A 24,811-nucleotide genomic window follows, 5' to 3' on the forward strand; every position below is an offset into this window, starting at 1 on the left:
TGGAGGGCACTCCATGATTGCAAAGAGAGAAAAATGAATTGCAGCAAAAGCTTTTGTAACAGCAAAGCCCCAGAGTCCTGCTAAGCAGGTGTGTGTTGAAATGTGCTGGAGGGCGTGTGGGCTGCAGAAGGAGGAATGCGATTCTGGTTCTCTGGATGGAGGATGGAAGAAAAGATTGTAACAGATTAGGGGAAAAAACATGATCTATCCACCGGATGAAAATGTAGGATAGCCTGTGATATTGCTGCAAACGTGTGTAACACGGAACATGCACAGCAACAAGAACTGGACGGCCTGTGTAAATTTAAAAACACACCAACTTAATGAAGCTGGGAATGCAGTAGCAACTTCTGTCTTGGATTTACTTGGAAAAGTACACCTTTTCCAAAAAGGTACATCTTACAAAAAAAAAAAAAAGTTGCAAATAGAGAACAGCCCCGTGTATTATCAACATTTTTAACTTGGTTTGAGCCCAAGAATGCTGTGGTCCACCTGTGTCCAGGGTGCCCTCCAGGCCTGGCAGGTGGCAGGAGGTGCACGAAGACGCTATACCTGCGGCTGCTCTGCCCAGGGGCTCCCTGTTTTCAGGACTGGTCTCCTGTTCTGAGTGGTTTCTCCCTTTTGCACCCACCTCCAGGCTGGCGTCAGTGGCCTGCTGCAGGGGGCTGGAAGAGGGGCTGCCTGCACTTTCTTGTAGGGGATTCTGCGCTGAAACACAAAACAAAAAAATAACTCCTTTGCGTCTAACCCGGCCTGGGCAGCCACCCAGGCAGGGTTAGCCAAACAGATCACCTGATTTTCCTTCCAAGCAGGCCCAGCCCCTCAGGGCTACTTTGGGATCAGATACCTCAGCTCTCCAGCAGCTTCCCGACGTCGGCTCCGGGTGAGCAGTGTTTCGAGACGTTCTCATCACTCTCCCCGAATCCGGAATCCTCTGGCTTCAATCTGAGCAGGCCCCGGAACTTCGTGGGGGTCATCCCACCTGCGCCGGATGGAGAAACGAAACCAAGGGCAGACTGCACAAACGTTTATTTACAAAAAGTCCAAGTTACATATGATACAGACTTTTTACACACAGTAGTTTAAACAGAATTATTTTATGTATTTTTACTACCAGAAGGTAAAGAAAAAAATTTAATAAACTAATCATTTTTGCTATTTTTATACAAAGTGACAAGTCATGCACTTTTTTTTTTTTTAAAGTTTTAAAACCTTGCTAAGTGCAAATACTAGATTCCTCTCTCCAGTTTTAAGGCAAGTAGAACGGGACTGCTGTTGGGCAGTCTGTCACTCTGGGGAGCAGGCGCTGCAGCCCTGAGAGCCTGAGAGGGGAAGGGGCCAGGCTGCCTCCGGGACTGCTGTGGCCCCCAGACAGGGGCCGAGCTCTGCGAGGTTCTCGTCATTTGCATCTTGCTGCCACTGTTGGCTTGTTAGATGATTATGGCCCCCGATCCCATCACGAGAACAGACTGCTTGCTTCTCTAGGAGCCTGGATCCAGGTCCTGCCTCCAGGAACACTGAGGCACTGACACGGTCATTTTGCAGACACCTGGGGACTCATGCTAGGGTCAGAACTTGCAGCAACAACCTTCCCCCAAACAGTAAGGGCCAGGTCGGCAGACCTGAGAGCCACTCCATAGCCCAGCTCAAGGAACGTTAAGAAATGGGGCGCCCTTGGCTCAAAGAGGCAGGAGTGCTTCCCTAGCTGCCTCTTGAGGCTAGAAACACCCAGAACTCATCTCAAAGGACAAGTCTTCGGTTTGGCCTTGGGGGGACCTTTGTGTGCTAGGTGCTAGGGCAGGCACGGGACCGCACTGTCAGGGGCACGTGACACCCACCCAAGGTCTGTCCCTGTTCCGCCCCAGACCCTTCAGTGCAGCCACATGGCCTGGCTGCAGGGTGGAGGTGGAACCCGTTCCTCCGCTGGATGACGAACTGGCTCAGGAGGCCTCGGAGGTTCTGGTGGGGTGGGGTGAGCACTGCTACGAGTGGGACAGGCAGAGCGTAGCTGGGCTCCCCCTCCCCATCTGGGGGGACATCTGTTACCGGTTCACAGCTCTGAGCCTCTGCAGGGGAAGCATGGGGCAGGGCGCTCCTCCGGCCGGCAGGAGAGGCTCCTGGCAGGAGAGGCTCCCGGCAGCAGAGACTCAGTGCAGCCTCTCCTCATGAGCCCTAATCCCAAGCCTGGGCGACTGCCTATCTGCAATGTCCAAACCCAGAAAGACAGTAAGAAAGGCAACTGAGGCCATCACCCCTCCATTTAAATTTCTGCAACACATCTGAGAAGCTGAGGGCAGTGGGTAACTGACATGGTGGTGCGTGGTCCCAGGGCACAGCCCTCCTCTCTGAGGTCTGGGAGTGTGAGCTTCTGCAACAGGGACAGAGGCCAACACAGGAAGCCAGGTAGGCTCATTCCCCACGGAGGCCTCTGCTCTGCACGTGGGTGGCTGGGGCTGGACAGCAAAAGGCAAGTGGGAACACGGCAGGGACACCCTGCAGACTCACAGCCAGACTCACCTGACCTCAGCAAAGAGCAGCTGCTGAGTGCTATCTGCGTCATCTATCCCCTGGGGAAAGCTGTGCCCCTCTCCAGAACTTAGGGCAGAAGCAGCTCCCCAGGAGAGCAACCAGACCTGTCACAGCCACGGCAAAAGGATCTTGTGCTGGGCAAAAGTTTCAGGACCACCCCACCCTCATCGGCTGCCAAGCATGGGTAACAGATCTGACTTTCCAGACACTGAAGGAGAGAAGCCCTAGTAGCCACGGAAAACTTGGTAAGTTCAAGGTGAGTAAACAGCAAACAATTCTTTAGATAAACCACAAACACCCGGCTCTGTCTGGGCTCAGCTGAGAGCGAGAGGGAAGGAGAGAGGCCTTGGAACAGTCCCTGCGGCTTTTGGCCTGGGGTGCTGGACTCTGGACAGTCTGCAGCCTCCCCACCCTGAGCAGGGCTCCCAGGCCTGAGGCCATCGCTCTGCCACCTCTTCGGTAGGACCAAGAGGCTCAGGGCCGCAGGGCGCACCTCACTCCAGGGGGGCCAGGGGGTGAGGGTGGAGCAGGAGAACCAGGCCTTCTGAACACGGTTCAGACCGCTCAGTTCTCTCCAAACTGCACTATTGGTTACTCCAGTTTACCATGGATCCACCTGCCACAGTAAGGACGGCTTCTGCTGTCTGCCCGGGGGAGGGGATGGAGGCAAGCCTTTGAGGGACAGAGACGGGCTACCTTGGGGTCAGGGCCACTGCACTGGCTGCTAGGACGGCGGAGTCTTCAGGAAGAGGGTTTTGCTGCTCCCTTATCTCTGTCTCAACAAGTACCAGACCGATTGTGTTACGGGCACCCAGAGGGTACCAGCCCTTCACAGGGAGAAACCCAGCCTATCTATCCTCTCGAGAGCCAAGTCCGTCATCCCTACGTAGAAGGCAGGGGCACAGCCATCAGCCTGGGGGGCGAATGGCTACCTATCCAGTCCCCACCCTGCAGAGGCTGCCCGGTGGGGCTCCCGGGAGGGCGGGCCCAGGCGTCAGAAGCGATGCCGCGGCTGGGGGCCAAAGTGCATAGGCAGGTTGTGCTCCAGGGGCACGTGGACGGGGGCGAAGTCGTAGTTAACCCGGACGTTGGGCAGAGGGGGCACGTAGGGTGCCGGGATGGGACCCATGTTGAGGGGGAAGTTGTTGAACATGGGCCGCACGGGAGGCAGGGGGAAGGGCGGGTGCACAAAGGCATAGGGGGGGATCTGCGGCGGGTGCAGGTTCTGTGGGACAGGCCTCGGCAGGGCTTCGGTCCTCTGGACTTTCTCTGGAGGCTTCTCCAAGGGGGGCCCGATGCGTTTGAAGGTGTTCTCTGAAAGGGAGATGGGCTTTAGTAGAGGAGAGAGTTAAACGCCACTGTGCTTGGACCTGGCTGGAGACCAGGGCTACACATCCTGATCCTGGACCCAGGGGCCCCCGAGCTGGGGGCTGAAAGCCTGGAGCATGAGGCCAAGACCCTCCAACCTTCAGCACCATTCTGCCCTGTGGACACGGGAGGGGCGGCCTGGCCAGAGCAAGGCTGACTAAAGCCCCAGAGGCAGCCTGCACGCACGTGCGCACAGCCCCCGACCAGGTTCTGCCGTCGAGGACAGGACCATACTCTCTGAGTGTCACGCTCTGCAGGGATCTCCCCGGAAGGCCGCAGACCAGCAACCCAGCTCAGAACGGGTGGAGTGTCTGGAGAATTTCCTTTAGAGCCAGGGCCTGGATGGCCCCTTACAGAAACTCCATTTCGTTCCTTTGTAACCTCAGGGGGCCTACTGTCCTTTCAAGTCCGCCCTGGCTTCTATTTGCTCCAAATCTCAAATCAACCCCCTGGGGTCTCCTTGCCATCAAGGAGGTGCTGAAACCGTCTCTAAGCTTTCCTCCTTTCCCCAAGGAGCTGCATGTGTGCAAGGCGTGTATCTGCACTCCCGGGGTTGTCCCTGGCTGGGTGGAGTGCCAGGATCCCCAGGGAGGCCAGCAGCAGGGGGTCCCCCCGTCCCCGGGGGACACAGAGAGCACGGGTGCAGGGCTTGTGGTGGGAGCACTTGCCTCCGTTCTTCCTTTTCTGTTCCTCTTCAGCCTCCTTCTGGATTTCCTCAATTAGCTTCTCATCATCTTCCTAGAAGGAAAGCAACAGGACAATAAGCCTGCTCTCAGCCAGCTCCAAGCAGTGCTGAGGTTCTGATGGGACATGCAGGAGGCTGGCCTACTGCTGGTCAGCAATGGCGCTAAGCCAGAAACTTGCCGCTGACCAGCAGGATCCTGGGCCTGTAAACCTCTCATTCTCAGGTCCCTGAGAATTTTCTTCCTTTGTCATTAGATGGTGTGCCCACAAGGAATCCCATCTGAAGGGCTGGGACCAAGAACCTATGTCAGTGCCTGGCAGGTGGCTGTCTGAGAGCTGGGCTGAGAGCCTGCTTTATTCACTCAGCTGCAGGGTTAAGAAATTCCCTCAGCTTGGAGTTCCCATCATGGCTCAACAGTTAAATGAAACACTAGTATCCATGACGATGCGGGTTTGATCCCTGGCCCTGCTCAGTGGGTTAAGGATCAGGCGTGTCTGTGAGCTGCGGTGTAGGCTGCAGACGTGGCTCAGATCCCGCACTGCTGTAGGCTGGTGGCTGCAGCTCTGATTTGACCCCTAGCCTGCGAATTTTCATATGCTGCAGGCACTGCCCTAAAAAGACAAAACAAACAAACAAACCCTCCCGAAGCTTGAAGAGGGCAGACGGATGACCCAAGGGTTTGGGGCGGGGGCAAGTCTGGGGCAGGCAAGGCGTCAGGAGTTCCAGATCTCCCACCTACAAACTCTCTGATCACAGACGTCCTTTTGCGTAGAGCCCAGCAGAGTCTTGCTGACGCCCTGAACTGAGCTGGACAGATGTCCACGCAGGCCTGCTGGGCCCTGAAGCTCCAGGCAGCAGTGGGCCACAGAAGAGCAGCAGCCCACCAGCAGGCCAGTGGCCTGAGCCAGGAGGACGGGCACAGCAGTTCAAGACCAGCTCGCCTACAGATCTCTCCGTCTCCCTCCACAAGCAACACTTGGGGAGGTGTGCTTCGTTAACTGGCAACTCAAACTTGGATTATCCCAGCCTGGGGACAGGAGTTGAAGATGCTTTGCCAGGGTAGCTCTGGGGTCTGTGCCACCTACAGTTGCCACATCTCCACCTGCCTTAGGTGCCAAGGTGAGAGAACGGGGCTGCTGGCCGAGGACAGAAAACCTTAACCATAACTGCCCTGTGTGATGTGCTGGGGTTCAGCCCATGCCTCAGTGTCCCTGCAAAGAGGCTGGGACTGAAAGGACACTCACTGGGTTGACAAAGCCCACCAACACGGTGCACGTTTTTGCTGTTCAGCCACAGGGCTGCTGCCACCTCAGCACGGCCTCGGAGGTGCAGGACTTAAGTCTACCCTGCAGGCAGGGCTCAATGAGGGGCACAGCAAGTGCACTGATCAAACTGAGTGACAGGCAGGTGTGCCCTGTTTCTTGGGGTCTTCTGTCTGCTTCTCTAAGAGTTAAGGGCAGACAAGGAGTTCCCTTGAGGTGCAGCAGGTTAAGGATCTGGTGGTGTCGCTGCAGTGGCTTGGGTTGCTGCTGTGGAGTGGGTTTGATCCCTGGCCTGGGAACTTCCACATGCCGTGGGCATGGTTTAAAAAAAAAAAAGGTCAGTCAAGCTGGGAAGAAGAAAGGAGAAGAGCAGTGGTGCCCAGTATGGAGCATGAACCAAGTCTGAGAACCTCCAGAGGTCTGCTGGAAACGTGTGTTGCCCCAGACAAGCATTAAGCAAGGCCTCTCTGCAGGGCCAGCGTGGTCTGGGCAGGAGTATCCTCAGTGCTCCACTGACAGGCAGCTCTGCCTGCCTGATGTCACCCGTGGAACTTATGAATGGAGGGCCACAGAGGGGAGTGCGGGAGCTGGGACGGACACCTGGAACGAGAGTGTAGCAGCCCCAGGGTGGAGCTGAGCAAGGGTCAGCCTGTGTGGTTGCTAACGTCACAGCCAAGGCAGTCACTCATGATCTCACAGACACTCACAGCCCTCCCGTGATTCTGGAGTCAGGAGCGTCGCTCAGTGCATACTGGATGCTGACTCTGTGGCTGGATGCTGGTCTAAGTTTACTGGTTAAATTTTTCTTTCTTTCTTTCTTTCTTTAGGGCCGCACTGCTGCATATGGAGGTGCCCAGGCTAGGAGTCAAATTGGAGTTATAGCTGCCGGCCTACACCACAGCCCACAGCAACGCCAGATTTGAGCTGCGTCTGTGACCCACACCACAGCTCACGGCAACGCTGGATCCTTAACCCGCTGAGGGAGGCCAGGGATCGAACCCACAACCTCATGGTTTCTAGTCAGATTTGTTTCCGCTGCGCCCCGACGGGGAGCCCTACCGGTTAAGGTGATCAGGAGTGGAAGTAAAAGGCATGCCTACGGAGCGAGTGAAGAGCTACGTGATACACTCCCTTGGTTTGGAAGCTAAATTCAGGACTGTGTCCCTGGAGACGGCGGGCTCCGCAGGCAAGAGCCGGAGGCCCTATTATCTGCTTACATCCTCTAAGCCTCAGGTGCCAAACGACATCGGGACTCAACGGTCTCAACTCTGTCTTCCAACTCTGCCATTTGGAAATTCTTATCATACTCCTACATCTTCAGCCTCACCTGGCCAGGTATTCTAAGCAATGTAAGGGGAAGGGGAGAGGTGACAAAGGTTACGTTCCCAACATGCATTTCAGACGCTGCCAAGTGCTTCTGCACATCAGAGAATCAAACGTCCAGGAGGAATGCTGGTGGGCATCATGCCCACCTCCCAGGTAATGAATGAAAATCTCTGAGAACCCTGCGGCGGGGTCGATCCGGCCTCTTGGCGAGCACTCTAAGCGAGGAGACTCAGTCTACAGAGCAACCATTAAGCCAGTCATCACAAAGGGCCCCAGTGACTTCGCAGGCTTTGGTGGGCCCAGTCTGAGGCTCTCCATGTGAACGTCAAGAAAAATTCTACCAATTGTCTAGATTAGGAGTTGGTCAACATTTTCACTGAGGTGCCAGTGGAAGCCTAGGAAGAAAGTTTGGGACAAAAAACCCTCCTGCTGTGGTGCAGTGGGATTGGCAGCGTCCGCAGCGCTGGAACCCAAGCTCGATCCCTGGCCTGGCACAGTGGGTTAAGGATCTGGTGTTTCCACAGCTGCAGGGCCAGAGCTGTGGGTTCCAACTGTGGCTCAGATCTGATCCCTGGCCTGGGAACTCTATATACCACAGGGCGCCAAAAAAGGAGAGATCTAGAAAACTGGAAAGTGGGAGTTCCTGCTCTGCACTGCTCACTGAGCGACCTTGGCAAGTTCCTGAACATCTGAGTCTCAGTATCTCATCTGTAAAATGGGTGGATGAAGGGACTGAATGGGCTCAACTGTACAAAGGACTCAGCAAAAAGCAAGCACTCCTTTTGGCCACGTCTGCAGCATGCAAAAGTTCCTGGCCCAGGGATCGAACCTGCGTCACAGCAGCGACTGCAGCCATAGTCGTGACATGCTGGATCCTCAACCTGCTGAGCTACCAAAGAACTCCAGGCATTCCTTACGAAGGGCAGGAAAATTTTGAAAAATGACAGCGAAATTTTAAAGATGAGAAGTTTCAGAAAAAGTGGTTATCAACTGGGAGATGCCCCAACATTTCTCTCAGTGGCTTCTCTTCGGGACGAATGACAGTTTTCCTAACTCTGGTCAGTTACGGTTCTAAGTATTAGTACGATGTCACCACCACTGCCATCGTCACCGCTGCATCCCTCTTTCTATCCCATCACCTAAACCAGTACCCAGAGGGACACTGAAGGACTCTGATGGCACAGGACCAACTTCCTTACCCTACAGAAACTCAGGTCCCAGAGAAGGTAAGGTGTTAAAAAGCCATGGCTAGTTGCTGGTGGCCTAGGCAATGTCACTCAAAGAGCTTTCCTGGAGAAAATCCACAGAAAACTACCTTGAAGGTTCCCTGTTCCCGTCGTTTATTTGATTTGAAAATTTGGAAGTTACATTATTCCTTTATTCAAGAATCTGTAAGAGCAGCCAGCATGCACCGGGCACTGCGCTAGATGTACAGATAAGAGTAAGGCTGACACTGTCCCTTCCCTCGTGAAGCTTCTATTTTTGTGCTGTGATCACAATTCTAGCAGGCGTTCTCTATTCTGGAATCCCACAGGGGCGTAAGGGGTCATTCTACAGCACTGAAGACTAACCCCTGGGGTTCCCTTATGGTGCAGTGGGTTAAGGATCTGGCATTGTCCCTGCAGCAGCTGGGGTTGCTGTCGTGGAGAGGGTTCGATCCTTGGCCTGGGAATTTCTACAGGCCACGTGTGTGGCCAAGGGGATTAAAAAAAAAAAAGACCACATCTCTAATCACCGCCTACCCTTCTCCTCAGACTCTTGTAATGTTTCTCTCAGGATAAATGAAGAATGAAGGATACTATTTGAGTAGAAGATTCCAGATCCCTTACAGCACGGTTGAGGGCATGGGCTGGCAAGGCATCTGCCCGATTCTTATCAATACTAAGTTTCCTGTGAGAAATCTGAATGCTCCTGATAAAAGTTCACCCCCGAATAAATGCAATGTAAGAATTCCCTTAAATGAGTCTGAGGCACTGGCACAGGTGAGTGTGAGCTGAGCTTCCCGATACAGATATGCTGGCTCTGGAGGACAGAGTGGCCAGATCCCCCCACTGGCAGAGACTCCCAAGTCACCACGGAGAGCTCTTCCGGGTGGCAGGTGGTGGGAGGAGCCTTAGAGACCTGAGTTCTTCACCTTTTGGAAGGAGCCACCTGGAGCCCCTGCCCTTCCTCCCTTGCTCTAATGACCCTCCTGACTTGGTGAGTGGGCTGCAGACCATTTGTCCTGAAGCCCTGGCTTTCCCTGGATAGGGCCCCGCTCTTAGAGTCTAAGTACAGTCTGTATTTCACCAGAAAACATTGGCACTCGATTATTTTGAGCCGTGATTGTTACCATAAATAATGAGTAAATTGTCGGATACACCTAGAATATGGGTTAGACCTTCCGGATTTCAACTTTCTCCCACTGGCTGGAGTCACAGGACACTATATTTAGGAATGAAGAGATAACAAACTTTTTAATACTCTTTAAAAGAAAATCACATTTTCACTCAAATATGTTAGACTCTGAAGGGGGAAGATTTACTTCATCCAGGATCAAAGTTCCTTCCATAAGCAGTTTCCCTTGAGAATTTTTTTTGGCTTTTTCTAGGGCCGCACCTGCGGCATATGGAGGTTCCCAGGCTAGGGGTCCATTCAGAGCTGCAGCCACCGGCCTACGCCACAGTCACAGCCATGCAGGATCTGAGCTGCGTCTGTGACCTACACCACAGCTCATGGCAACGCCAGATCCTTAACCCACTGAGCAGGGCCAGGGATTGAACCTGCAACCTCATGGCTCCTAGTTGGATTCATTAACCACTTAGCCATGAAGGCAACTCCCCCTTGAGAATTTTATTTTTTATTGGCCGACCCATGGTATGTGGAAGTTCCAGGGCTAGGGATCGAACCTGGGCCACAGCAGTGACCCAAGCCATAGCAGTGATGTCAGATTCTTAACCCACTGGGCCACCATGGAACTCTCATCCCTTGAGCATTTACATTTTTTTTTTTTTTTTAACGGCTACACCTGAGGCATATGGAAGTTCCCGGGCTAGGGGTGGAACTGGAGCTGCAGCTGCAACCCATGCTGCAGCCTGTGACAAGACGAGATCCTTAATCCATGGAGAGAGGCCAGGGATCAAAACTGCATCCTCGCAGACATTATGTTGGGTTCTTAACCCACTGAGCCACAAACAGAAACTTCTTGTTTGTTTTTTGGCCACACCTGCAGCATGTGGAAATTCCTGGGCCAGGGATTGAACCTGGGTCACAGCAGCAACCAGAACCACTGCAATGACAACACCACATCCTTAACCTGGTGTGCTAGACGGGAGCTCCTTAAGTTTCTTAAGTCAAAAGTGAAAGTAGGAGTTTCCTTGTAGCTCAGCAGTTAATGAAACTAACTAGCATTCATGGGGACATGGGTTTGATCCCTGCCCTTGCTCACTGGGTTAAGGATCCAGCGTTGCCATGAGCTGTGGTGTAGGTCACAGAAGCGGTTTGGATCCCACATTGCTGTGGGTCTGGCGTAGGCCAGCAGCTATAGCTCCGACTGGACCCCTAGCCTGGGAACTTCCATATGCTGTGGGTGCAGCCCTAAGAAAAAAAAGAAAGTAGACTGAACCCTATGCTTTAAAAGTGGAAAGATGTTCCCACTGTGGTTCAGTGGGTTAAGAACCCAACTAGTATCCAGGATGCAGGTTCGATCCCAGGCCTCGCTCAGTGGGTTAAGGGTCTGGTGTTGCCGTGAGCTGTGGCATAGGCTGGCAGCTGCAGCTCTGATTCCACCCCTAGCCTGGGAACTTCCATATGCTGCAGGTGCAGCCGTAAAAAGAAAAAATGAGAAATTTTACTTTATACGTACTTTACCACAATCTAAAAACTTAATGTTTTAAAAGAACAAGAGTGAAGGCAGGTTTAGGGCTCATTTTGAGATAAAGCATGATGACTGGCCCTCATGAGAACACTTCTCTGATCTGGGTTAAGTCACAGGGGGGACCAGAGGCCTTTCTAGAGGTAAGCTCCCTTGGGAAACACTCTAGGCATCCCGAGTGTCATCTCTTACGGTGAAGAAGGACACCTGGGAGAAACGCTTGCCATTCTGCAAATCGAGGACACACCTAGGCTGCTGGAAATGGCCAACAATGGGAGGAAAGATGATGACGAGAGGGCAGGGGTGTGAGGGCTGGATCAGAGAACTAAGCATCCTCCAGCCCCGCTGCAGGGGCTGAGTCACTTACAGGAAACCCAGGCCTGCTGGAATGGCCCCCACCACGGTGAAAGCCACACTGCCTTCCCAACAAAGAGCCAGCTGGAGTGATGAGACGGACTCCAGTTTTGGTTCCATGGACCTCGGCTTGGGGACCACTCTGCTCAGCAGAACCTAACCTGGAGCCTAATCACCTCCACAGCAGGTTTCCTGTGAGAAGCAAATGATCTCTCTTTTCTAAAGTTCGAAGCCCAGTGACAGTAAAGACGGCAGCTGACAGTTACTGAGCGCTTACCACGTGCCAGCGCCCACCTGAGCGCCTCACACGCATTTCCTAACAACCCCGTAGGTTAGGAACTGTTAACTAATCCCCAGGTCACAGATGAGAGGATGGAGGCACAGTGAGGTGTGAGTCCAGGCCTTCCAGTCTCCAAGCCTGAGCTCTGACGCACATAAACCACCCATTTCTAAAGAGAAGCTTTCTGGAACAGTATGACTGGAGGAACCCCGGGAACTCTGCTGGCCCTGAGCACTGTCAGAAGTGACTTTTACTTCTTTGTTTTTCTTTGTTGGCTGCCCCGTGGCACACGGAGTTCCCAGGCCGGGATCAGATCTGAGCAGCACGCCTACACCCACACTCCCCTCTTGGCCTTGCCTCGGGTTTAGGATGGATCCAGTCGGTGCGGCCGAGCCCCCTCTCTGCCCCCTTCCAATCTTGGTGAAAACTTTCAAAGAGGTCCACAGAATTACACCGAAGAGAGGCTCAGACTGAGTGTCAGGAAACGCCAGTCCGGAGGAGTGACCCCCCAGCCCTTTGCATCACTACCCACGGCCACTCTGGGAGGGGAACCCCCGGACGACCACTGAATGCAATGACTGCTGGGAAGGGGGCCTGCGTAGCACCCACGACAGGCCAGCGCACCCCACATGCAGTGCCAGGAACAAGAGATTCAAGCAGCAAGTGACATGGAGACGTGCCACCCAGCAGATCACCTTATATAAAGAAATGAGCGGCTGCGTCTGAAGAGGGAGAGGGTTTTTATTTCCTTTCCCTGAATGTCTCTGAGCTCAGCAAGATACGGACAGTGCTGGCCTAACCAGAAGACTGACACGCGTGCTTCACATGGTGGGAGGGTGGAGGCAGGGCAAGAGCACCAGGGCCGCACGGCCGCTGTGGGCCAGAAGAGAGGTGGAATTCACTCGCCAGAAAAACCACCAAACCCCAACTCCTTAAAACTGGTCCCTTAACAATGAAGCCCACAGTTCTGCCCATGTTACCGGGTCTGGACAGGAGAAAACGAAGGCAGAGAAACTGCAAGTGGTTAAAGAGAAAAAGAGGTTTCCACCAATCAGATATTGACAACAATCACCAGCCACAGGCTGAAGGTTCCTAAAATAGACGTTTGCGCCCTTAGCACAGGGCTGTTCTCGTGAAGCTTTTAAACATATTTTTGAGCCTGTTTCCTTCACATTTCCGGCCGCCAGGGCTGGCGGCCTGCTTGCCTGCTGCCAGCCTCCAGTGACCATGAATGGAGGGTGGGGACTTGTCCTCTTCATTTAATGTCTTCTCGGCTCAAGAAGGTGGCCGAGACCCGCCAGTCTGCTGCTGCTTCTCTCCAGCAAGTCTGGGCTGGGGCCGGGATCCAGGTCATGTGTGGCAACAGCTGCTGTTAATAAACTTGCAATGATTTCATAAAAGCCTTCCAAAGAGCGGAGGATTTAGTTTCAAATGATTCCCAGATTGGCCCCAGATCTCTGAGCAACACCAGCCCCTAACCCTCCAGCCCCAGCTGTCCCTCTGCAACAGGAAGTTGGGAGGAGGGGGCGGCACGGCTGGAGGGGCACGTGCTGGGCAGCTGGGGCGCGGTGGGGGGCGCGCGGGGGAGAAGCAATGGGAGGGGGCTTGGCTGGTTTCTGCAGCTGTCTCCTGGGGTCACAGAGGCCTGGAACCAAATGCCCTTCTGTCTAGAGCACCCCTGCAGGGACCTGGAGGCAGCATGGAATGTGGCCACGCTGTGGCGCCTGTCAGGATCAAGTACTCAGCCTGGGGCCTGCTGGCATCTGCGGAACAGGACACAGGCCAACATGCTGTGTTTACTGCACGGAACCCTACTGCCGCCCTCCTTGGTACAATCCTCTAGTGACATCTAAACCTGGCTGGGTACACGGTCAAGGCTTGGGGTTGCCAGGCCCCTTTCTACTACCTGCAACTGGCTCAGTGGGGAAGGGTGCGGCGAGGGCCACCCCCCTACAGAGGCCTGCTTGGTCCACGGGGCTCAGGAATGCCACGGGCAGCCGTCAGCAAGCTTCCGCATCTCCGACCTCTGGCTCCAGAGAAGGATTTGTGGAGTGGAAGGAGCCATCATCTGGCTGGAGACCTGGACCTGCAGCCTGGTTCTACCAGTGACCTGAATCTTATTTTCCTCATCTCTAGAATGGGAAAGTGGTCCTGCCCCCTGTGTAACCATGACTAGAAATGAAATGCTAAGGCCGACCATGGAAGCCAAGCGATGGGGCACCAGGGGGGTGGGGGTGGGGTGGGGGTTGGGGAGCAGCGGAGGGGGGCGGTTCATGTTAACATCTTTTCTAAAACAGAAGGTAAAGTTTAGTTTCTTTCTTTTTTTGGCTGCATTTGTGGCATGCAGAAGTTCCCAGGCCAGGGATCGAATCCATGCCACAGCAGGGAACTCCTGAAGGTAAACTTTAAAAGCTAAAAATTTTAGTTACTAACCGAAAGTTTGGAATATCTTTCTGAAGATGTCCCCTGAAAAGGTCTCCATCTGCCCCCCCGCCCCCGTCCTCTCTGAAACACTGGGATTTCCTCTTCCTCCCCAGGCCACTCATCAAGGACCCAAAGGCGTCTAGCGCCCTCCAGGCACCCAACTCATCAGGAAGACAATGGTTCAGACTGGATGGTGCTGGAGCCAACTGAGGGAGAAGGCGGGCGGGCAGCTTCCTTTAAGATGCTGAGAAAGGCGTTCCCATCATGGCGCAGTGGAAACGCATCTCACTAGGAACCATGAGGTTGCGGGTTTGATCCCTGGCCTCGCTCAGTGGGTTAAGGACCCACTGCTGCCGTGAGCTGTGGTGTAGGTCTCAGATGAGGCTCGGATCTGGTGTTGCTGTGGTTGTGGTGTGGGCCGGCAGCTACAGCTCCGACTGGACCCCTAGCCTGGGAACCTCCATATGCCGCGGGTGCGGCCTTAAAAAGACAAAATACAGGGGGAAAAAAAAAAGATGCTGAGAGAACAAAAGACCTGAGGATCAACACGTGCCCACCTTTTATTGACCACAATCTTCTGCACGTTTCCCCACTACTTGTAAAACTGGAACGATACACCCGCCTTAGAGGACTGTTACAGAATACGCATTAGCACAGATCGATGTCAGGTTCAATCTACTGCAGGGTTGGGAAAAATAAGTCTCCTAATCAAATGGCTAGGCGATAATGGTGCCAAACTGTAAACTGGTTATAAAAGCCCTACAGTTGTGGTGGAACATGCTTCAAATTCTCATTTTTAAAAAACAAAGAAGTTGTAGAAAACAATTCTGTGCAGTTTCTGAAGCCAAAACACAAGATAAATACTGACTTTGTTTTGTATTTAAGGAGCAAATGCTCTTACGAATTTTGCCCCACTTCTAGAATCCAGACAGCCAGGTTACTGCTGTGAACACGGCTTCCACCAGTAAGATGTCACTTGTTAATCCTCTTAAGTTAGGACTCACGGACGAGAAAAAAGTCAGCATGGTCTCAAGATAACCCTTCCCCAGCTGCAAAATAATGTTTGTTCATTTATGTGTTGTGATTTGGCTTTGCATCCTGACCCCTAAACTAGAAAATCATGGTTTGTTGCACTGGTTCACTTCTGTTTTTCTTTTTTCCTCCCTAAAATGGTATCTTGTTTTTTAAGACTCTTGGTTGAATGTTTTGAGCTTATTTTGACAACTAACAGATGACTGACAGCTTTCTAGTACGGAGTTAGTTCAGGTTCCCAAGCAATCTCTCATCATTAAGGATGAAAATTCAACTTTTCTCCAAGCCACGAAGGGACAACTCCCTCGCTGACAAATGAGAGATTCTTCCTGGCCTTGCTGGTCAATTAAGCCAGAGAAAGGGCTGGACAACAGGGCATGCTTTGTTTCCCTGAACTTCTGAAAGGCTGTGTGTTCCCAGAAGCCCCAACAGATGCTGGGTTGGAATTCAATCGGTCTCCTGGTGAGAATCAAGGAAAAGGGGCTGATCCCAGTTTGATGGGAACAGGACAAATGGAACAAAATCTCTGGCTGCGGCTACCAGAGGAAATCAGAGGGATTTGTATTTGCCTGACCTTCCTTTCGAACTTTGTTTTGAGCAAATACAGAACTTTTCTCAGGGTAGAAGAAAATTCAGCGAGAAAATGAAGGGTAGTCGCATGCTACAGGACCCAACAGGGTAAGAGAACGCAAGAAACTTTTATAATCATTCCCACGTGCAGGAAGAAAAGGGCGGTGGCAGGAGAAGGAAGAACAGAAGGAAGAGGAGGGAGCAGAAGGGAAAACGGTGCTGAGAAGAGGCCAGCCTGCTGCACGCCCTCCCGCATGTGCTCACTCCCCCACCGCCCTCTGCTTCTAGAGAGGAGAGCAGCCTGAGGAAGGCTTCCTGGGAGCTTCAGCTGCAGAAAAAGGCCCTAGTTCCTCACCAAGTTCCTAGAGATGCTCGGCCCCCAAGGTGCTGGCCAGGTGGGGCTGGAGGCAGGAGAGCAAGAACTGCCAGATGCCAGGAGGGCTTTTCACAAAAGGCGGCGGGGGGGGGGGGGGGCTCCCCTTGGTGAGCACCTCCCAGAGTGGGCTGCATGGCCTCCCCTCAAGCAGCACCAGAAGGACGACTCTCTGTTCACAAAGTCTTTCAAGCATGTCGCCAGTGACAGGAGGGCAGGCTTTCTGCTGTAAGACCAGTTTCTGCGTCCCTTGGCCTGACTTTCCAACCAGTAAGGAGGCTGTTCCTGACAGAGGACGTGATACTTTTCGAGACTGTCAGGCGCTATGAGAGTGGGGATTAGGCCACCAGCCTGGTCCGCTGTGGCCTCTAAGAGGGGCTGCCTGCTAGCTTGATACCTCTTCTTTTTAGACCTACTGGAGATGATCGACGTCAGCGATGAAGACTGGGGGCTATCAACACCCGCCCTCCTTTTTGGCCTCGCCCACAGCATGCAGAAGTTCACAGGCCAGGGATCAAACCTCCAACACGGCAGCAACCCGAGCCACAGCTGTGACAACACGTGATCTTTAACTCACTGCACCACCAGGGAACTCCTAACAACATTTTCATCTCTGGCCTAGAAAGTGCTAGCTTGAAGAGTATTTTAGCAGTATTTGGATGAACGGTTAATCTCTGAAATTCTGGAGAGTTCACACAAAATACAGACTTTCGACTTCTGTGGAAAATCTGAAGCCATGGTAACTCTGAGCACAGTCTCATCTGGCAGCAAACCATGGGGGGCTGACTAGCATCCAGCCCCTCAGATGGGGCCCACTCCTTCTGTTTGCTACAGCCCCCAGCACACCCTACTGTCCTCTAGACTGGGCCCACCTGCCATCCATCCATCCTCTATGTCGCTACCTGCCCCTGTGCTAACCTGGGGCGACGACCCGAGCTACATGCCGTTGTGCTAAACATCCTCCCATGTGTTTTCCTCCGCATGTGTTTAAATACAGACATACGGCGTCGCTTCCCACAGCTGCACACTGTACTAACGGAAGCACCACCCCTGGGCTGTCCGCCACTGTACTTACATGGGGGAGAGAGAAACTGCTACCTGGCCTAAGCCCCTGTTATCTTCGGGCTTTCTGTCATTTGCATCCAAATTGATTCTTATTAATCCAGGGGCATTTGCTTATTTCTCATTGAGTCGTGTTATACCTTACATATTAACAATATTTATCTACACTATATATACGTTACAACTATTTCCCCCAGTTTCTCAGCCACCTTTAGCTTTGCTTATGGTGTCTTTTGCCAAAGAGGATTTTTGTTTGATCGGTCTGGCCTTGATGCAAGGACCTTCCCTTCTCCAAGATTATAAAGCCATCTCCTTTGTTTTCTTGACGTATTTCCAAATGGTCAGCCCAGGGCCCCAAAACCGCAGCCGAGTATTTCTTGCTCCACATGGGCGCCAGTATGACCTTGAAAACTTAAGTAAGGCAAGTCACCGCTGCACGTGGACCGGCAACAGCTCGCACCACTCTGCATGAGACCCACGGGCTGCTTCTGTGCCCGCCTCTCTCACCTTCCTGCCCGAGTTCACCACTGCAAGCCACACCGTCCACCTTTCTCATCCGCAACAGCCCGAATGTGTTCCATCTCTCTGGCCTGCTTTGCTCCTCCTCTGCATGCAGGTTTCACTGCGCATGCTGCCTCTCAGAGAGCGCTGCCAAGACGACGCCCCCTCCTGCGCCTGTCATTTCCCATCATGTCACCAGTACCCTTCCTACACAGCACCAACCAACCGAAGGAATTTTTTTTTTTTTTTTTTTTTGCTTTTTGCTTTTTAGGGTCCCACCCACAGCATGCGGAGGTTCCCAGGCTAGGGGTAGAATCAGAGCGACAGCTGCCGGCCTGCACCACAGCCATGGCAACATAGGCTCCGAGCTGTGTCTGTGACCTACACCACAGCTCATGGCAACGCTAGATCCTTAAGCCACTGAGCGGGGCCAGGGATTAAACCCGAGTCCTCATGGATCCTAGCTGAGGTCGTTACCGCTGAGCCACAAGGGGAACGCCACGTTACGTTCTCATGAGACGCTTCTGGTCTCCATCTCATCCCCTCAATCCAGCTGCCGCCTCCTGCATTAGGCTACATGATTTTGATTAGTGCATCTTTACAGTGGAAATCAGTCTTATTTTCAAAATTACAGGCAATTTTTCAGGAAGAAAATAATCTTCCTGACCTGCAATGGACATGGCAGTAAACCTGCGGGTTCCTCTGGACAGAGTGATCCCTTTGCAACAGCAAGGCTCCCGCCGCAGGGCTTCTCCACCACCAGGTCACCCTCACTAGCCGCAGTGAGGCTGAGGAGGGCCTGGCGCACCTTTCTCTTTGGCTCCAAGTTAGCAGGGTGTTTATCCACTGTTAGGCTGAATCGCTTTTTGGCAGAAAAAGTCCGCACGCATAATGACATCACCATCCTTACAGATAACTTAAAACTGGCTGTAACAGCATCAAATTTAAACATTATTGGAGTTCCTGATGTGGCACAGCGGGATGGGTGGTGTCTTGGGAGCGCTGGGACTCAGGCTCAATCCCTGGCCCAGAACAGTGGGTTAGAGATCTGGTGTTGCCGCAGCTGTGGCTTAAGTTGAAACTATGGCTCAGATCTGATCCCTGGCCCAGGAGCTCCATATGCCACCGGGCAGCCAGAAAAGAAAAAATACATATATATTTTTTTGTCTTTTTGCCATTTTCTTGGGCCGCTCTCGCAGCATATGGAGGTTCCCAGGCCAGCGGTCTAATTGGAGCTATAGCCACCGGCCTACACCAGAGCCACAGCAATTCAGGATCTGAGCCGAGTCTGTGACCTACACCACAGCTCATGGCAACGCTGGATCCTTAACCCACTGAGCAAGGCCAGGGATCGAACCCACAACGTCATGGTTCCTAGTCAGATTCGTTAACTACTGAGCCACAACGGGAACTTCGAATACTTATATTTTTCATTTTATTCTCTAAGCCAATTGCACTGACTAGCAGTTCTAGAACAAATAGTGGTGATAGTCTTATAGTTGATTTTTGGGCAATGCTTCTATGTATTTCACTGTTAACAACACACTAATAACTATTTTGAAATACAGGGCTTAAAAACACATATGAAGTAATAAGCATCCTTCTAACACTATTTTTAAAGCTTAAATCAGGAATGAATATGATTGTTCCTTGGCATCCAAAGGGGGTTGGTTCCAGGACCCCCATGGATACCAAAACCAGCGGATACTCAGGTTCCTTATATAAAATCATAGTGTCTGCATAAAAACCTACACATATCCTCCCGTATACTCTAAATAATCTCTAGACTACTTATAATACCTAATACAATGTAAATGCTATGTAAATAGTTGCTGGTGTGTGGCAAATTCAAGGTCTGCTTTTTGAAATTTTCTCGAAATTATTCTCTTGAATGTTTTCAACACATGGTTTGTCGAATCCCCCGATGTGGAACCTGGAGATGTGGAGGGCAGACTCTATTTGTCTTTCTACCATCTAAAGACAGCATATGGCAAAGTGTATTAATAGAGTTCTTTTTTTCCTAGGGCCACACCTGCGGCATATAGAGGTTCCCAGGCTGGCGCTCCAATCGGAACTGTAGCTGCCGGCCTACACCACAGCCACAGCAACGTGGGATCCGAGCTGCATCTGCGACCTACACCACAGCTCACGGCAACACCAGATCCTTAACTTACGGAGTGAGGCCAGGGATCGAACCCGCAACCTCATGGTTCCTAGTCGGATTCCTTACCACTTCACCACAACAGGAACTCCAACAGAGTTCTTAATATTGAACTACCCCTGCGTATCAGGAACAATCTCACTTGGTGGTGGTTTCTACTTGCTGGTATTTTAGTTGGAGAATTTAAAACCTATATTCGTAAGTTAAATCTGTAGCTTCCTTTTTCAGGGTCGCCTCTGCAGGTTCTGGCATCAGCATTAAGCTGGCTTTATACACATATACGTAGAACAGGCCTTCCTCTTCTACGCTCTGGCAGAGTTCAGATGACGGAGAAACATTCTAGTCCCACACACTGCAGGGCATATGCTGCTTTTGGAAGAGCAGCTTTTCAGCTACTTCCTCCATTTTTTGGTGTGTGGTACCGGCCTATGCTGTTCCCTACCTTTTCAGGAGTCAAAATGCGTCACGTGTGCACAAAATCTCTTTCCATTACAGTCCCTCGCAGACATTTCCCCCCACAAAGCGGCAGACAGCCGTGAGCACACTTACAGTGGGGTCGGTCCAGAGGGAGCATCTCGAGCACTCCTGGCAGGGGGCTCCCGGCGAGCGAGGGTGCTGGCAGAAATGGTCATAGCCGTTGATAGACACTCGGCAGAGGTAGCACATCTGGGCGCCACAGCGGCAGGACATGCGGTTGCAGCCTTCCGACTTGATGAGGCCAGTTCCACACTTGTGGCACTTTCTAATGCGGGCAGCAGTCATTTTTTCCTCACTGAAAAAAGACATTGTCATTTGAGACAGCAGAGAAGATAAGAGGAACGAAAGTCATGGCCACCCAAGTATTGATTCTTTCCACAGATAAGGGCTGCCTGGCTCTTCTGGTGACACTTGAAGGGTGAAAACAGCCTGTGTTTTGGAGTCTGAGAACTGTTTGCAGTTTATCAGTTGTATGACCTTGACCTTGGGTAAAGTATTTAACAGCTCCTCATTTTTTTTTTTTTTTTTTTTTTTTTTTTGGGCCAAGCCCACAGCATGTTGCTGTTCCCAGGTCAGGGATCGAACCTGTGCCACACCAGCAACCTGAGATGTGACAGTGACAATGCCGGATCTTTAACCTACTAGGCCACCAGGGAACTCCTGTTTCCCCATTTTTAAATTGGGAGAACCCAATTTTCTCATGGCGTTTTGTTTTTTAATTTACTGCAATGTAGCTGACGTACAATGTTGTGTTAGCTTCAGGTGCACAGCAAAGTGAATCAGTTACACACATATCCATTCTTTTTCAGATTCTTTTCCCATATAGGCCACCAGAGAACTGAGGAGACTTCCCTGTGCTGTTCTTAATGATTTTGTAAAGGGTAGTGTGTATGTGCCAAGCCCAACCTCTCAGTTGACCCTTCCCCATTCTGTTACTGGTCTGAGAGTTACAGATGGGACACAAAGTATCTAGAGCACACTGCTTGGCACCCAGTGCTTAGAAAGTGACTTTTTGTTACAGGAGTCCCTGTATGCTTAAAATGGAGAGAGAGAGGGAGTTCCCATTGTGGTTCAGCACTTTAAGAACCCGACACAGTATCCGTGAGGATGTGGGTTTGATCTCTGGCCCTGCTCAGCGGCTTAAGGATTTGGTGCTGCCGTGAGCTGTGGTGGAGATCGCAGATGTAGCTCGGGTCCCAAGTTGCTGTGGCTGTGGTGTAGGCTGGCAGCTGCAGTTCTCATTGGACCCCTATCCTGGGACGCTCCATATGCCACGGGCGTAGCCCTAAAAAGAAAAAAAAAAAAAATGTAGAGAAAGAAACTCAGGATCTTCCCAAATGTTTTTTCTATGTACAAACCTGGATACAGGAGAGCCAGTAAACCTTAGCTATATACACACTGTAGATTTTAAGTATCTGGCGCGGGGTGGGGTAGATGTAGTCGGGGATGATCTAACAGCCACTCTACGACTTCCTCCTGTGGGCAGAGCCCACCTTCCAGGACAGAGCTGCATGAGGGACCCCAACCCCCAGACTCCCCTGTGGTAGGGAGTGGACATGCATAGGATTCAGTCCTGCCCCATGGGAAGCTTGCAGGAGGCTACTTGTTTCCAGAACTACTTCAACTGACATGGGGGGGCGGTCAGGGTGGCAGATGGCTAGAGTCAAAATGACAGGCTCTGGCTCTTTCTCAAGAGCTAGCACTGCTGCATCAGTAAGCTCTGTGGTGCTCTTCATAACTCCAAAATATTTGCTACTTTTGCTATAATTGCCTATGTGTCCGTCTTTCTCTGCTGAGTTCCCTGCAGGCAGATGGCAGAGGCTGTGCTGCTTGTACCCCGCTGGCAGGGAGAAGTATGGTCTTGATGGGACTCAAAAGGTATCCCTACTGAGACTAAGAAGGGCAGGAAGGACCCTAAGCGTGGACAGCCTTGAGGGGAGGACGCATGCCACTGCTTGAGCACTTTTCTTCTCCAAAAAGGAACCCAGAGTGTCGACCAGGGAACTGCTCCAATGTGAAGACTGCAACGGTCTGGGATGAGCTCTGGTCTGCACTCTCCCTCCTAAAGCTGAGGAGATGCATCCTTCCTCCTTCCACTGCGCCCAGTCTTTCTGCTGGTAAGTACGAGTAGCGTAGCTGGGTGAGTCTGGGGCAGGCAGACACTCACAAGACTGTGGCAGTGTGCTCCTCAGAAGCCAGATCATGCGTTTGAAAAGTACATTAGGAAATTGGCTGCTGTTACTTAGGTCTAATGTTTGAATGCCCCCAAATGAAGGAAGGCAGAACTCTGGCTTGAGACGAATTTAAACCCAGTTCAAATTACAGAAGAACAAATGGCTTATAAGTTTTGCTGAATGGGAAACGCTGTCAACGTTTAAAAAGTTTAAAGTGAATTTATTACTGTCAACTTATTGTACATACGTTCAGGGTTTTAGTTAGTTCAGCAACTGCAAAGACACTCCTCAATGTGCCATGTTAAGACTCACAAGATTCTGATGAAAAAGTTTCCAACCAAAAAGCTGTGACAAAAAATACAATTACAAGCCCCGCCCACTTCCTTCTGTGTTTTTTAGGGCTGCACCCCACTGCATATGGAGGTTCTTAGGCGAGGGGTTGAATTGGAGCTGCAGCTGCCAGCCTACACCACAGCCACAGCAATGCAGGATCCAAGCTGCGCCTGCAACCACAGCTCATGGCAACGCTGAATCCTTAACGCACTGAGCAAGGCTAGGGACTGAACTGGCATCCTCATGAATACTAGTCACCACTGAGCCACAATGGGAACTCCACTAGTCAGGTTCTTTTTTTTTTTTTCCATTTCACTAGTCAGGTTCTTAACCTGAGCCACAGCGGGAACTGCTACAATTTCTGGCTAAGAGCACCCTTGATGGAGACCGAGGCATGGCTTTAGCCACTGCACTAAGGTTGGCTGACTTTTTCCCTGGGCAGCTGCTTAGGCTGTAGTGTGGGAGGGGTGGTTACCCCGACCTTTGCAGGAAGAGGGTGCATGTGCCTGCTCTGTTGCACCACACTGTCATTGTGAAATAACACAGGGTGCGGTGGGGGAGAAAAGGCCCTTCTAAAAGGATGGAAGAATATAAAGAACACATACAACAACTCGATGCTGTTACAACATTCAAACAGCTATTCAACACTGCAAGAAAAGCTACTCAGGTCCTTTGCTTTTGCAAAAGAATAGTACTAGTTAGGGCTGGAATGGCCATGTACTAAAAAGGACTGCTATTACGAGATATGGTGACCAACCACCCATCCAGTAACATCAAAGTACACAATGGGACAGGGGAGAAATCATAGCTGATTTTTTTGGGGAGGAGTGTGATTTGGCCACTAGCTTCTAAACTAGGCAGGAAATAAACAGTCCTGCAGGATGTGATCGTGTGCAGGAAGGGAGAGAAAACTGAGCTGCAGCTGTGTGTGCCAACCTGTGTTCAAACAGGAAGGCTCACTGCCTTCCTCTACATAACCAATCAAGAGCCTATGATTCCATGATTATTAGTTCTCACCACGATTTAAGCAGGCTGGGAGGTCCTTTTGGGAGCTGCCTTTATTTCCTGTTGCATATACTATTCCAAATCTTTTTTTTTTTTTTTTGCTTTTTTACAGCTGCACTCATGGCATATGGAGGTTCCCAGGCTTGGGAGGAGACTAGGAGCTGTAGCTGCTGGCCTACGCCACAGCAATGCCAGATCTAAGCCATGTCTGTGACCCACACCACAGCTCAGGGCAACACCAGATTCTTTTTTTTTTTTTTTTTTTATCTTTTTTTGCTATTTCTTGGGCCGCTCCCGCGGCATATGGAGGTTCCCAGGCTAGGGGTCCAATCAGAGCTGTAGCCACTGGCCTACGCTAGAGCCACAGCAACACGGGATCCAAGCCGCGTCTGCGACCTACACCACAGCTCACAGCAACGCTGGATCGTTAACCCACTGAGCAAGGGCAGGGACCGAACCCGCAACCTCATGGTTCCTAGTCGGATTCGTTAACCACTGCGCCACGACGGGAACTCCAGCACCAGATTCTTAACGCACTGAGCGAGGTCAGGGATGGAACTCAGGTCCTCATGGATACTAGTCAGGTTCATTACTGCTAAGCCACGACAGGAACTCCTGAGATCTCTTACTTTGGACAGCTGGCAGTCGGGGATTCTTTGGCTCTCTGCTTCATGGTGTAAGGGCTATATGGTGGGGAAAAGAAGTGGAAGCCCCTGGAGTACCCCTTCCTTACAAAAAATGATACTGGATTCCTGTGAGCATCTTTGAGACTGATGTCACCATCAAACACCTCAAAGATGCAGGGGTGCTGATTCCCAAAACATCTCCTTTTACTTCAGTTTGGCCTGTATGGAAGAATGGGTCTTGGAGAAAAGTGCATTAGGATAAACTTAATCAGGTGCTGCCTCTAATTGCAGCTGCTGTTCCAGATGTCTTTTCTTTCTTTCTTTTTTTTTTTTATCCTTTTGTCTTTTTAGGGCTGCACCCACGGCATATGGAGGTTCCCAGGCAAGGGGTCCAATCAGAGCTGTAGCTGCCGGCC

The 24,811-nt window shown here is 51.7% G+C and overlaps 1 protein-coding gene across 3 annotated transcripts in view; it reads right to left on the bottom strand.

Moving 5' to 3' along the window:
- Positions 1,013-24,811, bottom strand: part of RNF216 (ring finger protein 216) — a 171,012-nt gene continuing 147,213 nt past the window's right edge. For all 3 annotated transcript variants that reach the window (XM_021086051.1, XM_021086050.1, XM_021086049.1), the window contains exons 15-17: positions 20,330-20,552; positions 4,566-4,635; positions 1,013-3,843 (exon numbers count right to left, since the gene is read on the bottom strand). In XM_021086051.1, coding sequence (XP_020941710.1) covers positions 3,524-3,843; positions 4,566-4,635; positions 20,330-20,552 — 613 coding nt within the window. In that variant the 3' untranslated portion in view covers positions 1,013-3,523. The remainder of the gene's footprint in view (positions 3,844-4,565; positions 4,636-20,329; positions 20,553-24,811) is intronic.

The sequence above is a fragment of the Sus scrofa genome, chromosome 3 (assembly GCF_000003025.6).
Source record: "Sus scrofa isolate TJ Tabasco breed Duroc chromosome 3, Sscrofa11.1, whole genome shotgun sequence".
NCBI lineage: Eukaryota > Metazoa > Chordata > Mammalia > Artiodactyla > Suidae > Sus > Sus scrofa.